This window comes from Pyrus communis, chromosome 5, assembly GCF_041283825.1.
Source record: "Pyrus communis isolate YQ-2024b chromosome 5, ASM4128382v1, whole genome shotgun sequence".
In the NCBI taxonomy this organism is placed as follows: domain Eukaryota; kingdom Viridiplantae; phylum Streptophyta; class Magnoliopsida; order Rosales; family Rosaceae; genus Pyrus; species Pyrus communis.
Window position 1 is genome coordinate 35,317,607 of NC_142569.1, and position 23,305 is coordinate 35,340,911.

Here is a 23,305-nt window from a genome sequence, read left to right on the forward strand (position 1 = left end):
AAATAAATGATGTGACTAAAATTAGATGTCATCATTGTAAGCTTAAAGGTCACTATAGAAAGGATTGTGAGCAATTCAAGGATTGGCTAAGGAGCAAAGGTAGAACTAATGCCTATGTTTGTATGGAGTCAAACTTGGTTAAAATTCCTGCAAATTCATGGTGGTTTGATTCTGGATGTTCAGTGCATTTAACAAACACATTGCATGGTTTTGAAAGATAAAAACAAATTGATAAGTTTTCTTATAATGTTTATGTTAGAGAAGGGTCAAAAGTAGCAGTTGAAGCCATTGGAATTGTAAAATTGAAAATGCAAACTGATTTTGTTCTTGCATTGAAAGATGTTTTATATGTCCCATCCATGAGAAGAAATTTGATTCCTGCATCCAAATTAGTGAAACAAGTTTTGGTTTTCTCTGTGATGATGACAACATTAAGTTTTTTAAAAGAAGTAAATGTGATTCACTTTTATGGACAACTACTTTATACGATGAGACTTATAAGAAAATCCAAACAATATAATACCTAAAAGAGTAATGTTATTCATATCATATTTTTGTACCATATTTTCATATCACCTTAAGTGGCATTTGATGTGGACAGCTACATTATTTGAATTAATCATATTTTTAAATTTAGTTCATTATTTAATAAACTAATAATTAAGAAAAACTAGTTAATTAAATGGTGATTGTTGTATACGATGAGTCTTTCTCATTTCTTTCCTTGGGCTTTGCAAAGTTTTCAAATAATGTGACTATCCATATCAAATGTCAGCTAAGGTACTATAAAAATGTGATATAAAAATATAGTATGAATAACATTACTCTACCTAAAATACTAATATTCCAACAAATATATCAACGTTAACACAGTTTTAGGCCCCGCTACATCGCACGGGCAGCTCGTTGGTTCTAAAAATAGCTAGCCAAACAGACAAGTGACAATTGAATGTCACGAATCTGCACAGTATGATAATTTGGCTTAGCCCCGAAGAAATATAATAGTTCTATCAACAACAACCAGCGTTGTAACGTGGGTGAAAAGATAGAGCAATTCCATTTAAGGATCAAGGTTAAAAGCCTTTAAAAGGACTCAATGTGATATACAATGCTTTTAATTTTGATTGGAGGAGAATAAAGAGGAAACTTAGAATTACAGGGTTGGAGCTCTTTCGATAGATCCACCAATGACAGTAAGCAAGTTGTTGCCGAAGGGATCGCTGAGATGCTTCGATAGGTTTTCGACAGGACCTTCTCCGGTGACATACGCTTGGAGGAAGAAACCGAGCATGGAAAACATGGCAAGTCTTCCGTTCTTAATCTCCTTCACCTTTAGCAATGCAGCCTGGTCTGGATCCTTAGCCAGCCCCAATGGGTCAAAAGGACCACCTGGGTGAAGCTTGTCCTCCAATTCCTACAACAGAGTCATGAGATTGTCGTCATCGGTTCTTCTTGCAAGTTTTAAATTAACACTAGGTGGTAATATATAAGTACGTACTCCGGTGTGAATTGCGATATGTTTAGTTTTATTGTACAAATAAAATAGTCGGACAAACTTTCAAAAGTCGTAATACCTTTTGTTAGTATTCGGAGTTGCCAGTTCGGATAATAACAGCAATGCTATAATTAACTAAAGTGAATTCTAGGTACGTACCAAACCGTTAGTGATTCTGTAGTATTCAGCTCCACCAAGAAGAACAACCTCAGCAACAACAGCGAAGATAAGATTAATCGGTATGTTCTTCCCAAAGTAATTCAGTGTGTTCCCATCAAGGAGTAGAGCTCCTGTCTGCATTCATGTCGTCACCATGTGTACAAAAAGCGTCAACAATATTTCAAACGTCATAACTCCAATTGGCAATTACTCAACTTGCAATAATATGTATGTATGTATGTAATGTATGTTTATAAAATTTCAAAGAAAATGAAATGCGAATGAATGACCTTGAACCAAACAGCCTCAGGGCCGCAGTTAGCTCCGAATTTGTTGAAGGCCTCTGGAATGATGAATCCGGCTGCACCAAGCATAGCCCACCGAGCGTGGATCAGCTCATATGCTTGGTATCTGCATTCACATTCATCAATTAATTAAATTGAATTAAGGAGAAATTAAGTAATAATTTCTCAAGAGAGACAGATGAGAGAGGATACTTGCTGAAGTTTTCTGGCTTCTTGCCAAGCCCAAAAGGATCATATCCATAACTGCATTAAAGGAATGGACAATCCAGGATTCGATTAGATTCTGGTAATTAATTATTAATTAAGTAGGCAGAGAGTGTTGTTGGGGGGGGGGGGGGGGGGGGGAGTGGGGAGGAGAGAGAGAGAGGGAGAGACTACTATCTTACTCTCCAGGAACTTCTCCAGTCAAGTACTCTGGGATCTCTGATCGGTCCAAGAGCCCCGACGGCAAGAAGATTCTTCTATCAGGACCTGAAATGCGAATACCACAATTATCATCAAAGTTCTAAGACGCTAGGCGTTAGTCGGACAGTGAACTGGGGTTTAGCGCTTAGGTTGGGGCTTAAGCAAACTTAAGTAAATTTATTATTATATATGATATAAATAAATGTATGTTTATACTTAAAAAAATGCATAATTATATTCGGATACATAAATTGAAAAATAGAATGACGTATAAATTAGAAAGCATTAGAATATATTGAAAACATGAGAAACAGGATATAATAAGTGTTCATCCAAGTATTCAACAAGTCTCTTATAATTTATTAAAAAACTAAAATGCAAAATAAAAGTTATCTATTATCTGTCTAAGTAACAGTCACGATCTAAGTGGGTGCTTAGGTGAGTCTAGGTAGGTTAGGCGGGCGCCTAAACATGTATGTGTGCCCTTTCTTAATTTTAACGTCTATGAATTAATTGAGGCAATGACAAACCACCTAGCACCAAAAAAGGCATAGGCGGTTCTAGGTTGCGATTTTTAGAACATTAATTAACATAATTATGAGCTATTGAATCAATCTACTTCTAATTAGCTAGGTAAATTACATTACATTTATTTATGTGTTAAAGTCCATATGATATATTACATAACTCATCGAGTGTGTGAGATATATGAATGATGAGCAAATATACTGTATACACTTCAATAATATAATTAGATGTGCACTTACCATACCACTTGGCGAGCTCTTCGTCAGCGGGAGCAACAGCCTTGGCCTTGGGAGGTGGTGCGGCCTTCTTCTTGGAGAAGAGTGCGACTGTCTTGAAGGTGGCTTGGGTGTTGGCTGAAGGGGCCGACCTCGCTGCCCCGGTGAAGTTGATCAGGCTGTTTCCGAGCAATTCAGACATGCCAAGGGAGGCGGCCGCTGTCGATGCTGCCAGAGAAGCCATTTGAATATCAGTCTCAACTACACGTACTGGCCACGTCCTTCCCGGCCAGGAGACTCTCTCCCTATCTCAGTACTGCGAAGTAATGGAAAACAATGGCTGAGAAGGGAATACTATAAGCTTGAGCTTGTGGATGTCGACCTGCCACGTTGGATTTTTGTTTGCTGGCCTTGATTGGCTAACCTTGAATCCGCGCAATCCATTCCTATGATTTCATAGGATGGATTTGCTGATTTGGCAGATGATGCTGCTGACGTGGGATGCTCTTGAAATTCCAGGGATAACATCTTGTATCCGAAAATGTTGATAATGAATTGATCTGCCTTTCTTTTTCTCTCTCTATCTCGGGTCTCAGCCGTGCATTCTTTTTTCATGTGCAAAATTTTACCACAAATAGCCAAGCCCAAGACAGACGCACAAGTGAAGTGAGTGCTTTGACAGTTTCGCGTCTCATTTTCCCTCCTTGTCTTTTCTATCAAGACGTTAATGTTTATTGTCATGCCCCTTCATCACATACTGCCAATGCAGTGGGAGCGCACACTCGAGTAAGATACCATTCACTGAGTCCATTTTAAATGCCAACTTACTTTTTTTAATGGAGGAGTTAGATTGTAGCAAATGGTTTAGAGAAAGGGAAGTAATTTACACTCCCTCTTTCACCTCCGGCGTTCCCCTCCTCAATTTTAGTTGTTGATTCTCCTCTAAATTATTCAATCTAACGGCTAAAAAAAAGAAGAGTATTGCTTTAGCTGAGATTCGAGGGCCATGACTAGGGCAAATTGGTAAAAGTTCCCGCCAATGAGATAAAGGGCATTTCCCTTCAGCACAAAGGCTAACCAATAAGGTCCTTACAAGAATCCAGGACCAAATAATTTGCAGGTCATATACACAATCAACCCAAAAAAGAATGTAATAAAAAGTATTAAGGCCTGAATACAGATTTAGTACTGTAGCGACAATTGCTGTCCTGCGTAAGTCCATTCATAAAGATTCAAACTTTCTTTACCCTAAGTTCAAAAGTTGTGTATCTTGCACAAATGACAATAGGCAAATCATGAAGGAAGACTTTTAGAGAAGTACAAACGACAAAGCTACATGGTGAAATCCTAAAGACAAGTAATGCGAGTCACAAGTGCTTTCTTCAATGGCATTGTACAGAATCATAAGCATTGGTATGCCTCGACAATGGAGATATACACTACATGTCTTAGTAATCCCCATTCCCAAACATGCATATTTTTATAACTTAGCTTTGTATATTATAAATCATAATCATTCCAAATATACACTGAGAATGAACTCATAAAAAACTCACAAAAGCAACCTCATCTTCTCCACTTGTCCATCTCTCTTGTAGTAGCTCTGACAAGTTTCTTCGTATTATCAACAAGATCCTCAACAAGTGCACCAATATCATCCCTAATAAGATCAAGGAATAATGAAAATACATTCATACACACATGCATTTCAATTACAAAATTATCACCTGAAAAAATTTAACAGCAGAAAAGTACCATACAAAATTTTTTTATTTTAGTTTAAACTATTTTGAATGTTCCGCTTCATTTGTTAACTTGATCCATAGTCCGGTAGATGAGGTCCTACTGGTCTCCGTCAACTAAGACATCAGATTCCCGTTGCTTTACATTTTTACTTTTCAAGGTTACATGAGTTTGTTGTAAAAGTTGCGATATCATATGCATCAAAGAAACAGCGGTGTTCCCAGTTTCAGTTGTTGCATTCCCTAATTAATTAGGGAACTGTTATTGGCACTCCAAAAATCTCATTCTACACTCCAAACTTTCTATATTTGGAAAGAAAAATACACTTGTGAGGAGTTAGAATGAAATTTTTGAAGTGCCAATTATACTTCCCATTAATTAATTTGATAGCTATTCAGCTTTGTTTTTCATTCTTTCTGTTTCGTTTCATATGGTTTATGTTCTACGTTTCTGAAAAGTAAGAAGGAATCATCAGAAAATGAGTGAAATTGAATTGATATATAGCAAAACACAGTATGCAGAAGTAAAGGAATGATGAATAAAACAAACTTACTGAGTAGCAGGAGAAACGCCGACATTTTCACCACGAAAAAGGTTGCCTACATTAGAGTATCTGCGATTGTCATCGTAGGCAATGCCCCTTCCGACACCGTAGCCGAATCCTAAGCCGACCCCGCATCCAGCACCAAGGCCAAAGCCAACTTGCAAGCCAGGAATCCCAGGACCAAATCCTGCGCCTGGACGATTGGAATTTTAAAAACCAATAACCAATACGGCATTAAGCATATACGTGATTTGCATAAACATAATGTAGCAACACCAGCGTAAGCACGAAATCGCCACTGAAGCTGCAGCAGCGGTGTCTGATTTAAGGAATGCTTAGCTTTTACTAATTAAATAAATTAAACTAATAAATAGACGGACCCAAATTGAATAGCTATAACCTGTAGTCTATAGAGCTAGCTCGCTACAACATAGTTAGTTAGGTGGTGTAGTTGGCAGGATATACAGCACTGAAAACTCAACTTAACGTCAGAGAGAGAGAGAGGGAGGGAGGGAGTACCGCCGAGGAGGCCGATGCCGAAACCTAAGCCGCAGCCAGCGCCGAGGCCAAAGGCAGGACCCACCTTCCCTAGTTGCTGGGTTCTGAGGATTGGAAGCTTCCACAACAAACCCTTCCCCGCTCCTCCATCATCTTCTCTGCTCCCCCTGCTGCCCATCATCCCAAATTCTCTCTCTCTCTTTCTCTCTCTGTCCCCTCTGATTCTGGTTCTGATTTCTTCCGAGTCTGACTGATCACCTCAAAGGAAGAAACGGTTTGTGCCTCTGCCCAAGGAAGGCCCACGGCCCATTTTATTTCTGTCTTTTATTTAGGTTTCGGCACAGCCCAAAACCAAAACCAAAACAAAAGAAAACAAAGGAAGAAAGATTGTTTACATATATTTATACCTGTTGCGTCCGCCACCTTCGGCCGTTGCCGCCACTCCATTCAGCCGGCAAGAATTAAGTAAGGACGGACGGCAGTAGCACAAGAAGGAAGAAGTAGCAGCATGAGTAATAGTAGTTTGTGGGCAACTGCAAACACAAACCCGGCGGCGGCGGTGAGAGTGAAGCGATTGAATTTGAACCAGAAGTACTACTACAGCAGCAGCATTTCGTATTCCTCCTCCTCATCCTCCTCCTCCTTCACGGCGTGTCCCCTGCGAATGAGAATGGGAAAGAGGGCGCATATGGCTACGGCTTCTAATTGCCTTCATCACGAGCAGGAGGACCATCTCCTCTCCTTGTTGCAGGTACCTAGGTCTCCCTCTCCCACTGACCTAATTCTCCTTTTTATTTAGTTATTAATTAATTAATTCAAGTTCGAATCTTTGTTTGCAGATTCTTCCGCGTGACTTGCATGACAATTTGCTCAATCAACCCCAACCCAAACGAGCTCAACTCTTAGAGGTCTCATCTCGTCTCATTTAATTACTCCTTCTGGTTTCTATTATTATATCATTGGATTAATTGCACTCTTCACTTGTATCAATCGCTTGACTTGTTTAAAATATTCTTCAAATTATAGAAACATAGAATAGAAACATAACAATTAACAAGGCAGGGCCCTGCTGCAAATGCAAATGGTTGATTATCTAATGTTGTTTCTGTGTACCATATATAGGTTATAATGGATTTGGGTCGACTGCCCGAAGCACGCTACCTTGATGATCTTGGCGCCCAATATTTGAGGACAACTGCGGTACTACCCCATACTTTTGAGCTTCTAAATTGTACACACACACTCCCTCCCCCCAACACCCACACTATTTTAAACAAGAAGCAAAAAAATAATACTGATGTGTTCAAAATATCCGTTACTCAGGTTTCATTGAAAGAGTTGGAGGATGCTCAAAATGCTGTTGGAGATTTTGGGGGGGACAATAGAGCTGGCATTGCGGGTACCTTGCACAGAATATCAGCAATCAGGAGTAGGAAGGGGATGATTGTTGGATTAACTTGCCGAGTTGGCAGGGCTGTATCTGGTCATATTGACATGGTTTACGATCTGCTTCAATACAGCAAGAGCATCTTGTTTATCGGAAGGTAAAGTTATCTGATTCTTTTTAAAGTGGTTTTTCTGGTGTAAAGATAGCTAGAACTGGATGTGATTTGTTTCTAAGGGTCTAAGTAGTTGAAAAACAGTATTAACAAATAATGAAACAAGAAGAGTGGATGTATTGCAAACATTGATGTTAAAAATGAACATCACTGTGACTCACTAAAGAATAACTTATTGATTGATACCAAATTTCCAAAAGGCACTTGTAGTTATTAACATATTTCTAAGCTATTTGATATATATAACTTCTTAGTGAAGATGCCCTTCAATTTGTAAAGGCCCGGGGTTGGTAAGACCACTGTTTTGCGAGAGATTGCTCGAGTCATGTCAGATGAATATCACAAAAGAGTGGTACGTGGAGTTTTTTTTTCCCTTTTTATGGTGCCAACTTCCTTCCTCCCTCCCCCTCTTTCTCTCTCTCATGTTATAAGTGTTTGCATCTGTATTTCATTACATGATTCAAAAGAACGCTAACACTACTGGGATAGGTAATTATTGATACAAGCAATGAAATAGGAGGGGATGGAAATATTCCACATGCAGCAATAGGACGGGCACGGAGAATGCAGGTAACAGAACCATCCATGCAGCACAAAGTTATGATTGAGGCAGTTGAAAACCACATGCCTGAAGTGATCATTGTTGATGAGATTGGCACGGAATCTGAAGCTCTTGCTTGTCGCTCGATTGCCGAGAGAGGGGTCATTCTTATTGCTACTGCTCATGGGCAGAAGCTTGAGAATATAATAAAGAATCCTACTCTAACTGATCTGGTTTGTTCTGGTCTCTATAAAAAGACACATGTAGAATTATTTTTGCTTGAGGTCCTCTTTACATTTGAGACATAATTTTTGAGTATGAACTGTCTTCTCGTTATTGCATATTGTATTGCCCTAGATAATATCAGATAAAGATCAAAATTCTTAAAGACATAATAAAGTAGGTTATTAAGGGGGAATCTGGATGGTTAATACACCAATTTTCCATGTTTGGTTATTGGTATGGAAATTTGTAGTAATTTGTAATTCAGAAGGCTAATATTTTTCTTTTATTTTTTTTCCAGGAAGCTCTGATTTGTTCCCGGATGCTAATATTAAAAAACTTGCACAAAAATAGCATCATATTGAAAATTATGTTTTGTGCATCAAGAACTTTTTTTTTCGTTGCTTATATTTGAGTTGTCCTTTCAAGTTCATAATCAATGATCTATCAAGAAGAAAGATGATCTCTTTGGGCATGGGAGAATGATAGGCAAGGGAAAACAATGAGGGAAGCCCATTAGGATTCACTGAATATATCGGATGGTTTTGAGGGACTTAATTTATGCTCCCTTTCTTGCTAATGTATTAGAAAAATCCACAACACTCATTGGACAAAAGAAAAAATTTCGAAGCGGTAATGGAACTTCTAATAGAAAAACTCTAGAGCTATCAACATGGCTTCATCATTTTACATTGATGCCCTGCAGGATTACTTATCCTATATATACAGTACAGTCCCCCATGGCAGACATGATAAAAACTCTACGATGCGATTGAACTTGGTGGTTGTTTCTCCTATTTGTCTAAAGTAGTGATTATAGCAGTGTTGGCTTTTAAGAGAACGTGGAATAAATAATTTGATGCATGACTCTTTGGTCAAATTGCACTTCCAATTCTTATTTTCTGTTTTCAGGTTGGAGGAGTAGAAACTGTTACTTTAGGAGATGGAGAAGCCAAATCTAGAAAATGTCAGAAAACCATTCTTGAAAGACAAGCATCCCCAACATTTGAGTTCTTAATTGAGATGAGACAGAGGGACTATTGGGTTACACATCAGGTGTGTAAATCAATTTCTATCGTCAGTTTAAAATTTAATCTCAGGCATTATTGTGCTTGAATATGGATTGCTGAAACTGTACACTCAAAGTTTAATTGCAAAAAGTTAATGTAGGGGAACTTTAGAACTATTTGTTTCAACCTCTCTATCCCTTTGAAAAGTACCAAGTATCATGCTTTTTATGTCTTTGTGTGATTATATGTTTGGATCAAGAAACTACCACAGTGTCTTCTTGAATGTAAACCTATCTGCTATAAAATTACTTGTTTCCTTTATAGACACATGCTACTGTTTACATTGGATGGAAATCTAAATCTAATTGTTAAAAGGTTAAAGGCTTAGAGCATGTAAATAAATGACATTTTCTCTGTTTATAATTGTTCAATTTTCACCATATTCTAAACCTTTGGATGGAAATCTAATGGTTCAAACAACTCTCTCTCTCTCTCTCTCTCTCACACACACACACACACAGTGCTCCTAGCTTTCTACAATAACTTGTTCACTTCATATTATATTTCTTTTTCCTTTTCATTCTCATCCGGCAGACAGAAAAGAGTGTAGACCTTTTGCTTCGTGGAAAAATCCCACAGGTCGAGGTAATTTTCTCATGTTGTATATTCTGACATCTAATGGATTTAATTAGAAGTTCCGTTTCGAATATGAAAATTTACTCTTTCCCCCAGGGTTTTACCGATTATAACTCTATAACATTGAAAATTTTATAGCAACCAAATTCAGATTAAATCAAGACGCATAATTATTTAAATTACTTATTTCTATCTTTGAGGTCTTACCTCAAAGATCATGTCTACCAAAAATCACGCAAGTCCGAAACCATATGACCATTGGATCAAATTTAGTGTTTCTTTGTAGAACTGTATTCGTCTGTTTTCTTCGATGCAAATGAATGTCTTAATGGTTTTGGATTTGTCTAATTTTTTGCAAGGATGATCTATGAATGATGTACTAAAATATAGAAGGTTGGATAGTTGAAATACATAGTGGGCCCCATAAAAACGAGTGTCAAACGCATGTCCCCTCAAAACAGCTTTGTCACTCCTTTCGGACATTACGAATGGAATGTAATGCCATTTGGATTAAAGATTGCACCCAATGAATTTTAAAACATTATGAACACAATATTTAATTCATAGTCATTTTTCCATAGTCTACATAGATGATGTCCTCATCTTCTCAAAATCAATCAATAACATTGGAAACACTTAAACATGTTTGTCAAAATAATTAAGTCAAAGGGATTAGGTGTTTCAGCAACAAATTAAAATTGTTCCAAACGAAAATAAAGATTCTTAGGATACAATATCCCCCAGTCAACTATCCAGCCCATAGACAGAGGAATAGTTCTCTTCTTTGTATGTTTTCTTTTAACTTAATGTCAACATTTAATGTTTTCCAATATATTTTAAACGGTTTATTAAAAACTAATAGTTGTTGGTTTACTCAAAATCAGTTGTTGGTGATGTTTGTTCTTCCTGAAGAGTTTTAGTTTGACTTGGGTTTTCGTAACAGGGATGAGTAACCTGAGAGTTTGTTTTAATTGATTTAAGCCTCATATTTACTAAATCATTAATTAGTTCTTGGTCACGACCTAACATGTCTGTTGAAGCGGATCCTGAAACAGAGTTTCTAACTGGTTCTTTAAACCTAGTGGATTGACTTAATTCGTGAAGTTGGACACTGGACTTGCTAGCTGGAGGGTTAAAATGGATTTTGGGCTTTTAATTATAGCTTGGAAAATCATTTTGGTGCCTATGCATGTGTAATGATCTCTGTATATTAGAGCTAGTGGTTGGACTCCTTCTAAGACTTGATAATAAGAGGTTTTTATGTTTAATGTGAGTCTGAAAGACTTACTGTGACATATGGGTAACAATCAAAATGGATTGGCCCATTGTATAAACTTGAGTCAATCATTCAAAGAATGCTATCACTAAAGTTAGTGAATCTGGCATCTCGGAGACATAACAAAATGGAGGTGTTGAGACCTCTTCTTGTTAATGGTTTTACTGTGATCTGTGGTAGACTAATATGAATATATTTATGACTGTCTTTTCTATGAGCATTTATTTGTTCTGAAGTGAATAACTGAGAGGTTTCATGTTCTTTACTAAGAGCATAAGCTTGCTAGATTGTTCTTACATGGTGTTCACTTTTAAATGAAGAGATTGACAATTTCTTTCTATGAATTTCTTTACTAGATATTTTGGGGATATTCCAATCACCAAAATCAACACTTTCAAATTCTCACGTTTGTTCTTCATTTACCATGTCTGGTGTCATATTTAGACTAGACCTAGAGCTAATACTGGCAGATGAATTAGTCCTAAATAGGCTTTTGATTTTTGTGGAGGGTAATAATAAACTAAATCCCTGAACGGGTACTTGAACCTCTCTCCTGACTAATTTTAACTAAATTTCTGAGTTTACAGGTATAAAATAAATTATCTAAGTATTGGAAATTTTGGACTTACATGATTTTCTCTCTCTCCGCTCATGCTGCTCCGCTCGGGCAACAAACTCAAAAATTATCGTTTGGATACAGTATCTTCTTGTTTGTTTGAGAGGGGAAAATTAGACAGATGAGAAACAAATAAACAGATTAGATATTGAATAACTGATGATACCAGCCACTTGGGCGCAATGAATAGACTTTAAATGACTAACCCAATTACCAACCACTTGGCTCTGATACCAGGCCACTCACCGAAGCAAGTAATCATGCCAGATATATGTAGTTTGCTCAAAAAAGCGAAGACCTATCCGACCTTAAAGCATACATCATTCTTAACTTCCCAGTTCTGCATTGAGGCTAAACTTTTTAGTATTTTTTCAGTTTGCCCCAATAATGATCCATCTTTGGTAAATATGCCAAATAGCCTTTGATCTGTTGATGACAACTTCATTTTCCTTTGTCAACCCAAACATGTTATATTCCATATGGTTTTTATATTAAAGTTTGTGATTTAATTGAACATACGGTTGATGCAAGTTATAATCCAAATCATAATTTGCTAGGATGAGGATGCAGCGTTTTCTTGTTCCCTTATTTCTGATTTTCTCTCAAGCTGTCCAGCTAAACCATTAAAGATTATTGTTTTGCAGGTCAGGACAAGGGATAAGGAGTTGAAGTTTGTAATAGAAAGATCAAAGGCATATGACCAGTGTGATGCGTAATATGTGCTTCATTTTCTCGAGATCGACGACTTATCTATCCGTTTAGCTTCTGTGTATCATTGTTGGCTAGGAACATAACACTTCAGTTGTCATTTTCTTAGTCAAAGTCCAAAAATAAAATTTCTTTGCATTGCTTTTTCATTAAGGCCGAAAGGGATTTCACCAACTGGTAAAAGAAAAATATGAAAAAAAAGGAAAAAAAGAACAGGCCAGAAGAGCCGTTTGCAGATGGTATATTTGCTTTTTGGCAAGCACTCCAGACGAGACACCGTGACACAACATGAAAACGTCATGTTTTGGATCACCATGATAAATAATCAGGTCGTTATCGGGTGATTCGTTAATAATGGGTATGCAGGAAGTCTATGGGTAATCTGTTTAGACCTGTTGAGAAAAAATTTATTTTGATAATTTTAAAGTTTACTAAAAAAACTTATTATATACAACAGCCATAGTGTATATGTTGTACATTAAATATGTATTATTGAATTATTATTCTATATAAGTTAAGAAAAATTAAGTTTTATTTATTTATTTATTTATTTTTATGAGAGTTTTTTTATTATCATTACTAGGATAAATTTTACTTGATCTTTTACTAAAATTAAATTAAATAGTATAGTATTAGCATAGGCAAAAAGATAGATCTACAAGTGAAAAATGTTAAAGAATATATAAACACTCGTGATTTCATCCTTTCACCATGAGTAGACAATGTTGCACTTATATTGTTGTTTACATTTTAAAAACCCTCCAAACCCTCATGAATAGTGTTTTGTATTTGAGTGCAAAATTAAGAAAATTTGTAATAATTATTGTAGAATGCAAAAAATATATACATAAATATATATACAGTCACTCATAATGTCAAGTTTTACAACTTTCGTGAAGAGGTCAACTTCGAATTTTGTTACCATATTCCATAAAACTTAGATTTCTATTTTAAAGTTTTTCAAATTTTCTTTTTTGAAAACATGATTCTCTAGCGGATGTAGAAAAATAAATAGTTCGGATCGTTGATACCACATTCCAATATTTATGATTAACTGAAGTTGACATAGTTTGTAGAGACTTTATAAACTCCGAGTAATATTTTCTCTACCACTAAAACTTTGAATATAGTATCAAAGATCTGAACAGCTCATCTTTCTACATCCTCTAATAGATTATGTTTTGAAAAAATAAAATCTAAAATAAAACAAAATTTGGTGAGAAAAATAAAGCGTAAATATAAATGATAATCAACGGTTTATGTGATTATAGTGGCGAATTTCGAAGTTGAGCCTTTCATGAAAGTTATAAAGTTTGCCATTACAAGTGTTAATATATATATATATATGTGACGACCCGTCCTGAATAATTATATATTTTATCCTCGAATGCGTGAAAATGACGATTATGCCCTCGAGGCTTACTGACGTGGATGTATGTATATAGTTTTAAATTATTTTTCCGCTAAGGTGATCAATTTTACTTGACGTCACGAGTGTGTTGATGCGAATTAGGGCCGAATTGGATCTGTAACGAAATCATTAAGGATGAATAAGTGAGATTGGATTGGTTTTAATTCTATTTGGACCAATTAGCTAGGCTCGAAATCTCACAACCCAATTAGGGCTTGAGGCCATTTTAAAGTGGCCAAACCGTGACCACACACGCACGCGCGCACACACACACACACAAACGTAACCCACCTTTACCATTTTTCTCAAATTTTCTTCTTTGTTCGTACAACCGAAGACATCACACTCAAACTGAACCAAAACCTCACAGATCGAACTTGTAAGGATGACCTTCGATTCCTTGCAAGCCTGCGAGTCTAACCATACCATTTGTTCATAGAAAGGACGTCGGAATCGTGAAGAACCATAAGCTCTAGCGAGGTACCTTGTTACTCCGACATGATCGTGGGCATTTCACAAGATTTTAAGGTTCAAAAAGGGTCCTAAACGATTCTATAAGGATCCTAGGCTAATTTTGGAGCAATTAGAACGTCAAAATACTCGAGTTTGTCGAGTTTCAAGTTTGGCCGGTTGTGTCGAGCTATTTTCCGACTGTTTCCCATTGGTTTTAGGACCTCTAAGAGGTAAGGATTTGTTCCCCTTGTTGAGAGCTTTAAATCCATATAAGACTTGTCAAGTTTGGTGTTGAAACGAAGTAGAAATTCAAGTTTTAAAATTTTCCAAAACCGGCAATGTAGCGGTGACTGGTGCCGAATTTCGGCAAAGCCACCAAAGAAGACAATGAATATTCCATCAACTTTGACAGAATATACTAATGGCGTTAGGTATATTTAATGGAAAATTCTATTATTTAACAGAATATTCCCTGACGGCTTTAAAGATTCCCTAAACGGTGTGTGAAGGCGCGTGGGACGTCAGAAAATTATTCTAAAAATATGGGGATGCTTTTGGTGTTGAGTAGGCCATGATGGTATATTCAAACACCCCAATTGAGCAACATATGAGAAATTATTACATGGTTTTGGTTATGTACTTAAAATTAACGTTAAAATAAGGGTTTCACATATAGGTGAGATGTTTCCGGAGGACGAGCGTAGTCAGGCAAGAATCGGGGGTTACGATCTAGGTACATACCAGTGAGTGGGCTTTTGATTTTCTATATCTACGTATATATGCTTGCATTTTCCCAGAAAGTTGTTTTAAATGGAGTTACGATTTTAAATGCCATGTCAATTGCATTATGCTTTAGTGTACACATTAGTATAGATATGCATATTGTTGCTTGATGTTGTGAACGCCCAGGTAAGCTTCAGGTGAGTATATATTGATGATAGTGGATGCATTGTTTGTGGTTATACGTAGATGCATTTAGAGCTCATTATCTTGCACCTCGGTGCTAGTGCTCCCGCCCGTGGTCAGGGCACAGTCCTTCACGTGATGTTCAACTCCCACACCGCATGCTCACCTTGGATCCAAGTTTGGTGCACAACCCTATCGTACAAACCACATTAGGTGGTTCCAAGTCGTAGGTGATCCGCGATTATTCGCACAGCCTTCACGTGATTGTAGCACTTGAGCGTATTTATTTGCACCTAGCCCTGTCATACAAACCACAATAGGTGGTTCCGACTCATGTGTAGGCATATCTGATGAGCTATAGGTTCAGCCGTACAAGTTGCGTTAGGTGACTCCGGTTGACATATCATTTTACATTGATTTATTTCACCTGGCTTACTCATTTCCATATTGGGACACTTGACATGGCATATATTTGATTTTTACTACTCTCAAGCATGATTTTTATATACGTATGTATTTTTATTTTATGGGAAACTATACGGGTTTTATGGTGAGGGGTTATTACTTTTGGAAAGAGAAATGGTTTTGAAAAACTTTGTTTTTGCCCACTCACGTTTTCTATTTTGCACCCCTCCAGGTTCTAGATAGAAGTGCATGTTGGTGGCTCACGAGGACTTTACGACGGTTCTGACAAATATCCATCAAAGTGGGGTTTCCTTTTATACCCTATATAATTAGTATTTAGCCTGCTGGACTGTACCTACGCTATGATTATGTGTATCTACACTCTAATACTTCTTCTTACACTTATTTACTTGTCTTGTGTGCATTAGTTAATTGGTTTTCGATTTCTCACATTTTCGTATTACTGTCACTTCTGCATTGCGCACATGGCTACGTCACCATCACGTGACGGCCAGCATGCCTCAATTTAGGTCGGGGTGTGTCATATATATATATATATATATATATATATATATTTTTTTTTTTCTCTTCCACACTTCTGCAATAATTAATATGAATTTTATTATTTTTGCACTAAAATAAAAACACTATTCATGAGGCGTCTGGGCTTTAAAAATCTAAAAAATGATGTAAGTGTAATCATTGTCTACTCTTGGAGGAAGGATGCAATCATGAGTGTTTATATATATTTTCACATTTTTTGTAAATCCTTTGAAAATTTGATATTTTGTAATGTACTAATGTTTTTTTTTCATTATGCTCTTATTTTGGGTATGCAATACTTGAAACACAAGCGTGTCTTTATGTTTTGAATGTGACAATGTAGTATATATATACTAATTTAATATTATGTTTTTCATTTGCTTATTTATTGGTTTAAAATATATTTTTCTTTAACAGGTAACAGATCAGGTTATTCTAGGTCGGGTCATATTACCTGTTTATTTTAATAAGTGTTACATGACACAACTCGTTAAGGTATCGAATATGACAAGAAAATGACACGAACACAAAAAATATGACACGAATGCCAAGTCTAATTTTTGGCCACTTCAATTTCTCATGGACAGGGTACTCTAACCACTCGAGAAACTATAAGTTGAGCTTCCGTGTCATGCTTGGAGATGTGTAATCATGCACGCATGTATACTGCATACATACATACATACATACATACATACATACATACATACATACATACATACATACATACATACATGTACAAACATACTTTACATATCCATCGTAGATAAAACACATTAGGCGACGTAGGAAACGGCCAGGCTTTGGACCCTTTGGTTGGCCGGCATGTCGTCGCACGCATATTTTCGGACATTTTTTAACTTTGAAATTGCATAGTTTATTGATTCATGCTTTGGTGCTATAAGTATGCGATTCTTTGTCTCTCCCCACTCCCTCTCCAACCTAATTTGTTTAACCCGTATTTACTCTCATGCAAACTAGTTTAGTTTTGTCACCTTTCCAATATGGCACTTTGAATAGGCAAGGGATAAACACTTTTTTTTTTTTTTTTTCTTTCACACACTTCTGTTTAATCTTGTGTGAAAGGTTAAAAAGAGTGAAAATCAGTTCCAGTAAAGAATATGGTGAGCAAGTGTTTTACTTGGCTCAACTTCCAAATTTTTAATCAATTGCCGGCCGCATGCACATTATCCTTACATTGATCTCTTCATCTGTTTGTCCTCAATGCATCACGTATTCTCATATATGTTTTTTTTTTTCCTCTTCTCCATTAAAATTAAAAATCCACCTTTTTTGTTTCTTTTGGCTCCATATACACATATATAGGAGCTTCAGAAATTGACTAAGGAACCGATCGAGGTAGTAGCTAAATATGGCAGAAAGCTACCGATCCATGATTGAACCCCCTATCTTGTTTATGATCATATGCCTTCTCGTTCCTTGTTTAGCTGAATTACCTGCTGACCAAATCACTTCTTGTTTGACTCTTGGTGACATTAACAACTTTACCACATTCCCTAAGAAGGAAAATGAGTCTGCAGCTTACTACAGGCTGCTCAATTTCTCCATCCAAAATCTTCGTTTCGCAGATCCCGCCATTCCTAAGCCGGTAGCCATTATACTTCCCGATAGCGTTGAGCAGCTAATAAACTCTGTATCATGCTCTCGACAAGGGTTGGTGGAAATAAGAGTGAGGAGTGGTGGACACAGCTACGAAGGGACATCATCCGTTGCTGCAGACGGAGCTCCATTTGTGATCATCGACATGATGAACTTGAATGGTGTGATGGTGGATTTGGAAACCGAAACTGCATGGGTAGAAGGAGGTGCAACGCTGGGTGAGACGTACCATGCAATTGCCCAAGCAAGCAATGTTCATGGGTTCTCAGCCGGGTCATGCCCAACTGTAGGAGCTGGAGGCCATATTGCCGGCGGTGGATTCGGACTCATGTCGAGGAAATACGGGGTTGCAGCCGATAACGTGGTGGATGCACTACTTGTTGATGCAAACGGACAATTGTTAGACCGACAAGGCATGGGAGAGGATGTGTTTTGGGCTATTAGAGGAGGTGGTGGGGGTGTTTTCGGGATTGTCTATGCTTGGAAAATCCAATTGTTGAAGGTGCCACAAGTCGTAACTGCTTTCGTAGTATCTAGAGCTGCTTCTGCTGCTGGAGGAGGCGGCCACAAAACCGCTAATGGTAATATTGCAAAGCTGGTAGACAAGTGGCAACACGTCGCACCTTACCTGGTAGACGATTTCTACATTTCGTGCTTTGTCGGCGCTGGGTTGCCGGAGGTCAAGACTACTGTTACTGCTACTCGGAGTACTAATATATCAGCTACGTTCAAAGGGTTTTATCTGGGTCCAAGAAGCAGCGCCATGTCCATACTAAACCAAGTTTTTCCCGACTTGGGTATTGTAGAAGAAGAGTGCACGGAAATGAGTTGGATTGAGTCCATAGTATTCTTCTCCGGCCTGAGTAAGGGAAGCTCAGTGTCCGACTTGAGAAGTCGATATCTGCAAGGAAAGGGATTTTTCAAAGCAAAATCGGATTACGTGAGGACACCAATTTCTTATAGGGGCATAAGGGCAGCCGTGAAAATACTTGAGGAGGAGCCGAAAGGGTACGTGATCTTAGACCCTTATGGTGGAGTTATGCATGATATAAGCAGCGAAGCCATTGCTTTTCCTCACAGAAAAGGCAACCTTTTTACGATTCAGTACCTGGTGGAATGGAAAGAAGAAGATAATCACAAAAGAAATGACTACATAGAATGGATAAGAAGATTCTACAATGCAATGACAGAGTATGTTTCATGGGGCCCAAGGGCTGCTTATATCAACTACGTTGACCTCGACCTTGGAGTGATGCAGCAGCAGCATCATTTTCCTTTAAACAATAATTTGGTTAAGGATGATGAATCGGATGCTGTGGAAATTTCCAGGGATTGGGGTGAAAAGTACTTCTTGAAAAACTACGACAGATTGGTTAGAGCAAAAACACTTATTGATCCAAGCAACGTTTTCAGAAATCAACAAGGGATTCCTCCAATGTCGCCTTCTTCCTCTTTGGTGGTGCTCGATGACTAGTGCACGTACGCACGCAACCCAGCTAGCTGAGTGGTACGTACGTTGTTCATGGTAGATATATGATCGTGCATGCCTGCGGAGTGCAAGTCATTCTTGCTAGAATTCTGTTTGTATAATTTTCAATGTGAGTTGATGATCTCAACTCTTACAGAATTGCAGTAAGAAAGTGGAAGAAGGAGGAATGTTTCAGAGAATAATTTTCTATATTATTGGATTCTACTCAGCACACAAAGTGTGAGAGTTCTGTTACCATTAGGAAGAGAGGGAAACACTCTCTCTCTTACATCATTACAAACAAATCTCACCATTCAAAACTAACTCATCTCATAAGGTGATTACACATCATGAGCTATTAAATCATGCTATACTTTGTAAAATCCAACCCAATTTAGCAAACACATTTACATCTCAACACTCTCTTCCAAATGTTTTGCTGATTTCACACCAAGACCCTTCCTGAGATACTCGAATCGATCTTTGGCTAATGTCTTAGTGAATATGTCTGCAACTTGTTCTTTTGTTTTGCAATACACCAAGTCAATTGTACCATCTTGCAATGCATCTCTAATGAAATGAAACCTCATGTTAATGTGTTTTGTCTTCTAGTGAAATGCTAGATTTTTAGTCACAACTATAGTTGCAGTATTCTCACATTACAATGGTGTAGCATCAACCTATTCTTCATCAAAATCAGCAAGAACAAACCTCAGCCAAATTGCTTGTGTTGTGGCTTCTGCAGCACTCACATGTTAAACTTCTGCAGCAAATAAGGCAATACTGTTTGTTTGACAGACGCCCATAAAAACATTCTTGAGCCAAAGCTAAAAGCATATCCAGAGGTGCTCTTCATGTCATCCTTACTCCCTGCCCAATCATTGTCATAATAGTGAATCAACACTGTTGATATTCAATTCCAAAATCTAGAGTTCCCTATATATATCTTAAGACCTTCTTGGTTTGTTCCCATGCTTTTCCTTGTTAGATTATGCATAAATCTAGCTAGTAATCATGATGCAAACATTACATCAAGTCTTGTAGCAGTTAAATACAACAAACTACCAACAATCTTCCTATATAAACCTACATTAGCATTCTCACTTCCATCAGATTTGCATAACTTTTCATTTGAGCAACATCTATGCATGCAATTAACAATTGAAAGGCGGAATCATGCTTGTATGCACTAAAAAGAAAAACTTCACCCATGAAATTCAAGGCCTAGTAATTGTGGTGAACCAAGACTCAACTCAAGAACAAAGTGAGTTGAAAAATATTATACATTTGTTGATTCCTCTTTGCATAAGCAAAGGCTAATCACCCAAGAGAGAGGGTCTTCATTCCTTACTTCTTAGCTCCATGGATTTCTTGGAGAAGGATGGATTAATGGATTCTCCAAGTTCCCAAGAAAGGGAACCTCTAAGTTTCCACACCAAGGAGGGACTTGAAGAAGAGATGAGTGACCTTGGAGGAGAATTCATACTAGTAAATCCCTCCAAGGGGGCCGGCCTTGTAGAGAGAAAAAGGGGAGCTTTTGTTCTCTCCAATTTCCTCAAGAGCGAACCCTAATGAATTTTGGCTGTAAAGTCCTTTATATAGTGACTTCACTTAAGTGACAAAAAGAACCAAAAACCTTTCATTCATGCTATGGCTGGCCTTCTAAAGGCTTTGGGTTGTTTGGACCCTTTTGAGTCTTTAGTCATTAAGTTGTCATACAACTTAAGTTAATGGGCTTAACGATTCTAAGCCCAATGGGCCTGGAGGTGCAATAATTATTCAAAAGCTAAAACGAACTTCTTTGTTTGGCAAGCACTCTAGACGAGACACGGTGACATGACATGAAAACATCACGTTTCGGATCAACATGATAAATAATTGGGTCGTTATCAGGTGATTCGTTAATAATGGGTATACATGCAGGAAGTCCGTGGGTAACCCGTTTTGATATGTTAAGAAAAAGTTTATTTTGATAATTTTAAAGTTTACTAAAAAAAACTTATTATATACAATAGCCATAGTGTATATGTTGTATCTTAAATATGTATTATTGAATTATTATTCTATATAAGGTAAGAAAAATTAAGTTTTATTTATTTATTTATTTTTATTATGAGAAGTTTTTATTATCATTACTAGGATAAATTTTACTTGATCTTTGACTAAAATTAAATTAACAAGTATAGTATTAGTATAGGTAAAAAGACAGACCTACAAGTGAAAAATGTGAAAGAATATATAAACACTCGTGATTGCATCATTCCTCTACGAGTAGACAATGTTGCATTTACATTGTTGTTTAGATTTTAAAAGCCCTCCAAACCCTCATGAATAGTGTTTTGTATTTGAGTGCAAAATTAAGAAAATTCCTAATAATTATTGTAGAATGCAACACACACGCACACACGTAATGTCAAGTTTTACAACTTTCGTGAAGTGGTCAACTCCGAATTCCGTTACCATATTCCATAAAACTTAGATTTCTATTTAACCATTACTTGTCCTTTACATTTTATTATTCTTACCAAATTTCGTTTTTCAAATTTTCTTTTTTGAAAACATAATCCTCTAGCAGATGTAGAAAAATAAATAGTTCAGATCATTGATACCACATTCCAATATTTACGATTAACTGAAATATGAGTTGATGTGATATAGTTTGTAGAGACTTTATAAACTCCGAGTAATATTTTCACTAATAGTATCAATGATCTGAACAACTCATCTTTCTACATCATGTGACGACATGTCCCAAATTATTATATATATTTTCTCCCCTAGTGTGTAAAGTGACAATATTGCCCTTGTTGGCTTAGCAACGTGGATGTACATATGCAATTCTAAATTAATTTCCTCACTATCGTAATTAGATTGTACTCGATGTCTCGAGTGCATTGACGTGAGTTAGAGCGGAATCGGAGTCATAACAAGGAAGTTACGAACGTATAGAGTGTAAACAGATCAAAATAAGAAACCAATCACCATAATTCCTATTTCCTTTGACCTAATTAGGTATTTCAGCTATTATCTCATCTGGACCAATCAAAATTAGTCCTCTCTCTCCCTCTTTTACAGTAGCCCAATCAAGGCTCAACATTTTCTTCTTCTAGCCAATCAGGAGGACACACACACACACACACACACACACACACACACACACACGTACACACTCTCTTTCCCCTCTCCTTGAGCCTTCTTTTTCCTTCTTCTCTCTGCATCGTGACACCCACATACGCCATCATCATCAAACTCTCATGGATCGAGTCTTTGGAAAACACCATCATTCTCCTCTTGACGTCACGAACTCAGCCATACCCTTAGCTCATCGAATGGACAACAGGAACGTGAGAAACCAAAAGCTCCGGCAAGGAATAAATGTGTTTATCTAAAGCTTTGTTTTTGCCCACTCATCCTTCTATTTTGCGCCCCTCTACGTTCTAGGTAGCTACTCGTCTTTGGTGGCCCACGAGGACTACACGGCGGTTCTGACATTTCGATAAATAAAAGTAGGGATCTTCTCCCTGTTTGTATAATTAGCACTTAGTTAGTTCGACTGCACTTTCATTTTACCTATACTCTAATATGTTGTATCTTATATTTGATCACTTTCACACATTTGCATAGTATCTCTAGTTAAATGAGTTTAGTTTTGGTTTTTAATTATTCACATTTCTTTTATTAGTATAACTTTTATTGCGCACTTGGCTATGTCACTCTCACGTGACTGCCAACACGTCTGGACTCCGGTCGGGGTGTGTCACATTCTCTAATAGATTATGTTTTCAAAAAATAAAATCTAAAAAAAACAAAATTTGGTGAGAAAAATGAAGTGTAAATATAAATGACAATCAACGGTTAAATTTTGCTCAATGGTTTATGTGATTATAGTGGCCAATTTCGAAGTCGAGCCCTTCATGAAAGTTATAAACATTGCCATTACAAGTGTTAATATATATATATATATATATATATATATTATTTTATATTTTTTATACTTCTGCAATAATTAACATGAATTTTTTTTAATTTTGCACTAAAA

General features: G+C 37.1%; 4 protein-coding genes across 4 annotated transcripts; 2 read left to right on the forward strand and 2 right to left on the reverse strand.

Annotated features, from left to right (window-relative positions):
• Window positions 1–1,034: 1,034 nt before the first annotated feature.
• On the reverse strand, window positions 1,035–3,534 carry LOC137724485 (chlorophyll a-b binding protein CP26, chloroplastic). The gene is made up of 6 exons (XM_068463224.2): window positions 3,132–3,534; window positions 2,346–2,430; window positions 2,152–2,202; window positions 1,945–2,065; window positions 1,655–1,789; window positions 1,035–1,414 (listed from the first exon to the last, which is right to left on the reverse strand). Exons 1-6 carry the CDS (start codon window positions 3,349–3,351, stop codon window positions 1,154–1,156), a joined length of 873 nt encoding a protein of 290 aa, XP_068319325.1. The 5' UTR covers window positions 3,352–3,534; the 3' UTR covers window positions 1,035–1,153.
• An 866-nt stretch (window positions 3,535–4,400) lies between these two features.
• Window positions 4,401–6,073, reverse strand: LOC137725874 (glycine-rich protein). The gene is made up of 3 exons (XM_068464700.2): window positions 5,914–6,073; window positions 5,404–5,587; window positions 4,401–4,767 (listed from the first exon to the last, which is right to left on the reverse strand). Exons 1-3 carry the CDS (start codon window positions 6,071–6,073, stop codon window positions 4,674–4,676), a joined length of 438 nt encoding a protein of 145 aa, XP_068320801.2. The 3' UTR covers window positions 4,401–4,673.
• Window positions 6,074–6,200: 127 nt separating this feature from the next.
• Window positions 6,201–12,609, forward strand: LOC137725873 (P-loop containing nucleoside triphosphate hydrolases superfamily protein). Its single transcript, XM_068464699.2, has 9 exons — window positions 6,201–6,643; window positions 6,732–6,800; window positions 7,015–7,092; window positions 7,216–7,436; window positions 7,731–7,803; window positions 7,941–8,225; window positions 9,127–9,270; window positions 9,819–9,869; window positions 12,397–12,609. Exons 1-9 carry the CDS (start codon window positions 6,401–6,403, stop codon window positions 12,466–12,468), a joined length of 1,236 nt encoding a protein of 411 aa, XP_068320800.2. The 5' UTR covers window positions 6,201–6,400; the 3' UTR covers window positions 12,469–12,609.
• A 4,941-nt stretch (window positions 12,610–17,550) lies between these two features.
• LOC137725122 (berberine bridge enzyme-like D-2) lies at window positions 17,551–19,272 on the forward strand. The gene has a single exon (XM_068463711.2). The coding sequence runs from the start codon at window positions 17,551–17,553 to the stop codon at window positions 19,270–19,272; it is 1,722 nt and encodes a 573-aa protein (XP_068319812.2).
• The last annotated feature ends 4,033 nt before the right edge of the window (window positions 19,273–23,305 follow it).